Source organism: Leuciscus leuciscus (genome assembly GCF_965113295.1).
Source record: "Leuciscus leuciscus genome assembly, chromosome: 5".
NCBI classification, from domain to species: Eukaryota; Metazoa; Chordata; class Actinopteri; order Cypriniformes; family Leuciscidae; genus Leuciscus; species Leuciscus leuciscus.
In genome coordinates, this window is record NC_138729.1 from 47,156,823 (window position 1) to 47,163,689 (window position 6,867).

General features: G+C 37.6%; 1 protein-coding gene across 1 annotated transcript; it reads left to right on the forward strand.

The window, feature by feature from the left end:
- Positions 1-5,426: 5,426 nt before the first annotated feature.
- On the forward strand, positions 5,427-6,597 carry ier3 (immediate early response 3). The gene has a single exon (XM_082170800.1). The coding sequence runs from the start codon at positions 5,506-5,508 to the stop codon at positions 6,121-6,123; it is 618 nt and encodes a 205-aa protein (XP_082026926.1). The 5' UTR covers positions 5,427-5,505; the 3' UTR covers positions 6,124-6,597.
- The last annotated feature ends 270 nt before the right edge of the window (positions 6,598-6,867 follow it).

The window sequence follows — 6,867 nt, forward strand, 5'->3', positions numbered from 1 at the left end:
CTTTATAATGGCAGTGAATGGCCTTTTCTGTTTTGAAGTCCATAAAGGAGCATCTATCCATCATAAAAGTGCATCTATCCATCATAAAAGTGCATCTATCCATCATAAAGGTGCATCTATCCATCATAAAAGTGCATCTATCCATCATAAAAGTGCTCCACACGGCTCTGGGGGGTTAATAAAGGCCTTCTGAAGCGAAGCGAAGCATTTGTGTAAGAATAATATCCATATTTAAAACTTTATAAAGTAAAACTAGCTTCCGGCCAAACGAACATATGGATTCGACTTAAGTCTAAGCGCAACTTATGCGAGTACTGCTAATATTTATGCTACGTCATGACGCACTACGTTACTTCCGACGTCACAAGTTGCGTAAGTTGCACTTAAGTGGAATCTGTATGGCCGTTTGGCCGGAAGCTAGAATTTTACTTTGTAACGTGTTACAGTTTTTTTCTCGATTGCTTAAACACATTTCTTGAAACTATGCCTTGTATTCTCAAAACTGTAAACACAAATCCATAACGTCTCACCCAATTCCTGAACATCCTATTTTCAGGTCAAAATGAAGCTCTACACTCAAAACCATTCACTCTTGCTGAAAAACCAAACTTTGCCCTCAGACATCACACACTATCCCTCACAAACACACACACTACATTACAACATAGTCTTACACACATGGTGCAATAAATTCAAAACAACATTTCCAAAACTGGTAAGTTATGTTGCTTGTGGTTCCCCCCCTCACAAACCTTTTCACATGATGAACACAAAAGACACAACCATTTTTATTCCTTAATGTACAGTACAGTACAGTACAATACACCAAACAAACAAATAAACAAAAAATCTTGTCAGCATCACAGGCTATATTGGCCCTAGCCAGACAGCAGGGGTAAAATCTTCTTGCATGCCTGTTCCCACCTTCCTCATCCTCTTCCTTCACCTCTTCATCCACTCCCACGTACTCCTCCTCCTCCTCCTTCATGTCTTTCTGAATCCATTGTCCCAAAACCCAATGAACTGACTCTGGCCCTTTCATCTATGAAGGATCTGATTGGTGTGTGATCAATTTTGACACGTAGTGTTTCCACTTGGGTAATTGTGTCTAACTGAGCTGAATCTGTGCTGACTTGAGTGAACAACATTGAATGCTAGTGCTTTCTAAATGACAACATGGTGTAGGCAATGAGAAATGAAGGGATTTGTGTAGAGTTTTGCCGTGACAGTTCAACAAATTTTTATGATGGATAGATGCACTTTTATGATGGATAGATGCACCTTTATGATGGATAGAGGCACTTTTATGGACTTCAAAACAGAAAAGGCCATTCACTGCCATTATAAAGCTTGGAAGAGCCAGGACATTTTTTAATATAACTCTGATTGTATTTGTCTGAAAGATGAATGTCATATACACCTGGGATGACTTGAGGGCGAGTAAATCATGGGCTAATTTTCACTTTTGGGTGAACTATCCCTTTACGTCTGCTTGCATAAAATCATCTGCCAAATCAATAAAACTCTTGTAGACTAAATGTCCAATATAGTTGAGGTACACTGTAAATACAAGCACTGTCTGTAGATGAAAGTGAAACAGTGCACCCCCTGTCTTTAATGAGCGGCACTGCCGTTAAATTAGTTAAACTGTCATGATAATCAGCACGTAGACACTAGGCATGAATGAAACACTATAATGAGAATTATCCGAGAACAATGACCCACATCTCGCTAACAAACCAAGAACTCTGATGCACGCTGTTCTGCCTGTCAAGTTGCATCTGTTGCCATTGCAAAAACACAAGCTCAGTCAAACATGGTCATGAGAACTGTTCCCTTCTATTACTGAGAATCTACACTCTACAGTCAGACCAGATTAACCCTTTTAAAGCCTGACATATGAAAGTTTGCATATGTATTTGATACATCATAGATTTATGAAGCTCAGACTCGAGGAGGAAAAAACACAGAGTCCCAAATACTCTAATGTTAAAATCTTTATAGACTATTTAGGCTACATAAAATGCACATAAATATTAGTTGTCACTCTATATCTCTCAATAATATATCTTATTAAGATTATATTTAAATGCTTAGTTTTATGATCAAAGCTCTGTAGTTTTCACTGTGGGAAGCAAAACAATGATGATTGAGAGAGGACGAAATAAATGTTCCTCAAAAACCTGATGAATCGTATTTGCTTCTCATATTTTAGCATGGCTAATCAAGTAAATCTAAGTGCTTCATTACAGTAAGTGTTCAAATTACTAACCATAAAAAAAATAATCTTACGTTTACTTTTCTCACGTTGACCTGAAGGGGGACATTTTAGGCCTTTTACTTGCTAAAAAAGAATAAACTATATCAATACGACAGAAAAAAAAAAGAAAAAAAAGTGTATAAAAATATGATACTGTAGATTCTATAAACTCCTTCCGTGAGAGCTCCAGATGAGTCTGCATTAGTTCACAGTGACTGATGCCGCCGTAATGCTGCTGACCTCCTGTTTAGCGATAACAGAATTGCACTAATCTACTTTAATAACGAAATGCATGTTTTAAGATCAGACACGTTTAGCTTGAAGAAGCAAGTACAATGTTAATGTCACCACATACCAAGCTGCATAGCTCCACACCACTGAAACCATAAGTCATACAGCTCAAAATTCACACCCATGAGAGCATTCACTCTCATACCTGTGAGTGCTTGAGCGTTAATTTTAGAAAAGGTGACGCAAAGCCTATGTGGCCCTTCCTAAAGTAAACATGCCAGGCCTGAGGCAGGGATTCCAGACCTGAGGCTTCACCCGCAGCAGACATTCCTCCGCTCGTGCTCACAGAGAAAACCCAGAAACCACAGAGAGTGAGAAATGAAGGTGCTGCCCTTTGATTGGACGGAAGCGCTCGTTCATATCATGAAGGAGCTGATGACAGACACACGGGAGGATTAGACCTTTTGTGGTAACGACCTCTTCCACAAGGATTCTTCCTACAATTTCACGCCATTTAGATGTTGTAGTGCATCTCAAGTGACCCGTACACCAACCAACTAGCCATCAGCTGCAAGTTAAAACAAATTAAAAAAACTGCATGTCTGGACTATGGGCTAGCTCGGTTTTCCTGAGATCCCAGATGGAAGTTCTTGACTAAACTATGCTGCCAGTATACTGTACGTGCTTGACTAAAGATTTCTTTTTAAATCTTGAGAAATCCCACAATGCCGTAATATACGCTGGAAATGAGACTCAAGAAATTAGTCTAACCATTGGCAAGTTTAATCAAAAACTGGATTTGCTAAACTCTTAGTTTTGAGTGTTGACGTATTGACTCATAATCACATCAAACAACTTACTGTAAAATTATGCATCTACTTCAAGTTGAGGCAAAAATTCCTAGAACACCATGCACCAATTATAATTTTCAGAGGAAGTGAGTAAATACATGCTTCAGCATTCTTGAGTCAATAAATGTGCTTCTACATTGAAAATAAATGTTGTAAAATTTACTTTTAAATAATTTTCACTCAGAAACGGCTAAATTCCTCAAATAACTGCAAAGAAACAGCAAGTGACACATTGACTTTAAGGGATAGTTCAATCAAAAATAAACATTTTGGCATTGTTTACTCACCCTCATGTTATTTTAAACCTGTATACATGTCTTTGTTCTGTTGAACACAAAAGAAGATATTTTGAAGAATTTTTAGAATAACTTAACGGTGAGTAAATGATGACAGAATCTAGATTTATGGGTGATCAATTTAAACTTGAAATTTTTAATCAGAAATACTAAAATGTTATTTTCTGGTAACAAACTTAATTTTATTAACAACTTTGAAAATATTTTTTTTACATTGTACATGGCTGTACAGTGACTGACAACTCATACGGTAATAATAAGGTTTATGTGAAAAGCCGCTGTTATTAATTCAATATGAGTTGTTTCTTTCTGCCTGTGTTTTTCAGAATATGTTGACAATTAAAAAAAGATACACTAATATGCTTTTGGACATGCTGCTTTTATATCAGTTATACTGAATGAAAGGTAATTACATCAAGAAATTCAAGAAATTATTACAATCATCATCTACGACTGTAAAAACACAAATTAATCCGGTAAATTTAATGATTAAATAAAATTGCATTTATTTTATGTTGAATTAAATACATTAATGCATAATTTAATAGATAAATCAATTGAAATATTAATATTTTGACATCACAATTGTTTATCTTAAGTCAGCTGTTAATATTAAACTGTGCATATAAGGCTGAATGATGTGATGCTCTATTAAGCCATTAAAAAAAATGCAATTTGAGCAAATTAATTTAATACACTTCTTCTATGATTAACATGTTTTCATATATTAAAACTCATTTTGATATTCTTTATGGGGCCTAAAAGTCTGGGTGTTGTAACTATACACCTATCCCAATTTTTTCATTTGAAGAGAATTCAAATGAATTCTGAATAGGATCCCCCCCCCCCCCCCTCCCCCCAACCACCAACCACCCACCACCCACCACCCACGTAAGCTGCCAACCAAACTATGCTGCCAACTAAACTATGCTGCCAGTATGTGCTTGACCAAAAATTTCTTTTTAAGTCTTGAGAAATACCACAATGTGTCACTGCCGTAATAGGTACCCCTATAATTATATAAATTAATAGCCTAATAGGTTACCAAACCCCACTCCCACCACTCACGTAAGGCATCAACCTAAATTAAAAAATACCAAGGCCATTTATTCATGAAGGTAGTCTATAGAGTTCAACTGGGGGTTTAAACGTTTCAGAAACTTTAAAGGTTCGATTAGAAGTGCAATGGGAATTTTCACTCAATAAATAAATAGGCTAATAGCACGCAAATGTGTTGACCTGAGGTAACCATTTTCCCGCTTAGGCCTATGTCAAGAGAACATTACAAAAATGTAATTATTTTTAAATCATTTAGATTTAGACATCCTACTTATATCCTTAAAAAAACTGGTTTGTCTGAGCATGGTATCAAATGAAAGAAATGTAGCGCGCCTCAACATTCCATAGTTTAACTGACGTTAATAAATAAATATAACGTATTAAAAGTCCACAGTCTACTCATTGATGTATAGGCTTACTCACACATTTAAAGAGTAAGGTTTTAAATAGCTAAATACAAAATAATATTTTGTTTTAAATTTAAAATACAGTTTGAAAAGTGTATCTTGTATGTTTTTTATATCATCTTTTTTTTTACTGAACTATCTGAGGTCAAGCATAGGCTACTTGGCTCCCCCGAGTATATTAGCTGCTGTCATATGCTGAGCTCATCTTAAGGTAAAACGTGGGATTTTTTTTTAGTCAAAATGTATTTTCCGTCTCGAGAGAAAGGGTGTGGCCATTTCTATGGGCGTCTCTTAAAAGCAAAATATATAAAACCTCACGCTGAAGTTAGAGAAGTCACTTTTGAGAACCAGAGACACAGCAAGCAACGAATATAGCTTACTGGAACTGACCTGAACTAACAATGTTCTCCAGATCAGACAGCATGGTCCTCTCATTACCGACAAACGCTTTCTTCCCGCCGCAGCAACAGTTCGGCTTCACACCGATGGAGCCGCGCAACACCCAGCCGGAGATCTTCACTTTCGATCGGATCCCGGAGCCGCAGCGGCATGCGTTCAATCCCCGCGGAGCTCCGCAACGCCCGCGCAAGAGAAACACCCGCGTCATGTATCCCTCCAAAGTGCGCAAATATCTTCCACCGGCCGAGAAGAGCCCAGCCAAACGCTGGCTGCTCGCCCTGTGCCTGGTGGTGTTCCTGCAGATCTACACCGAGGAGGGATCCGTTGAGACGATGCAGAGTGAAGCACCAACCTTCACCGATGCCACAGCGTACAATGTCCTCCCTTTCCAGTCTGCTGAGGAGCAAGCCAGACAGATGATGGGCAAGTTTCCTGAGGACTTCAGCCAGTCCTGCAGCGAGAAAGAGGAGAAGAAGGAAAGCTTTTGGCTCCTGAACACTACATGCCCAAGCTCAAGCTTGGAGGAAGACTTCACCACTCTCTACCAGCAAAGCCGGAGGAATGGATACGTGGTGGCCCTTCTCTACCCTGTGTATCATACACTCGGCACAGAGAACTGAATGAACTCAGAATCAAGTTTGTGGACTAACCAAGACAAGTCAATGACTTGAGAAGAGAAATAGGCTCCCGTGGTTCCTGGTGGTGCCCGGAGAACTCATCTGGTCCAGCTGGACCTCACAGTGTGATGAAAAACACAGTCTGAGAAGACATTCGATGGACTTGAAACTTATAATGGAATGAAACTTGAATGGCTCATTTAGATTTACTTGAAAATGTTTCACTTGAAGTGTATAGATTTACCTTTAGCCTCACAAGTAGACCTGTTATATGTTTAAACTAATGAAAGTGTCACAATGAACATTTGTGTTGCTGAATGCTGCCACTCGCAGAAATACTTGAATCTCACATTGATCATTTTATGTTATATGAAGAACTATTTGCTGTAGATATTTATTTAATGATATTTATTTATTGTTATTGACTTATTTATTTCCTATTGCCTTGTGAAAATAAACTGACATTTGCATTTTCAATTCTTTACTTTTTTTCATTGTCTTCTTGTAATATTATTAGTTCTAATGAGTTGTGGTCTCACAAACTTGGTTCAAAATAGAGTTATTTCTCTGTGCCACCTCTGAAAGTACAATATTCAAACAAGAAATATGATTTATATGACACACGTGTGTTGTACATTGCATGTTTAAATGCATGAACACTTATGCTGATATGGCTCTTTTAAAAAAACTGATTCTATTGAAATATTAGAACAGAAATACTTTGCTATAACTACTCTACAATTTTGA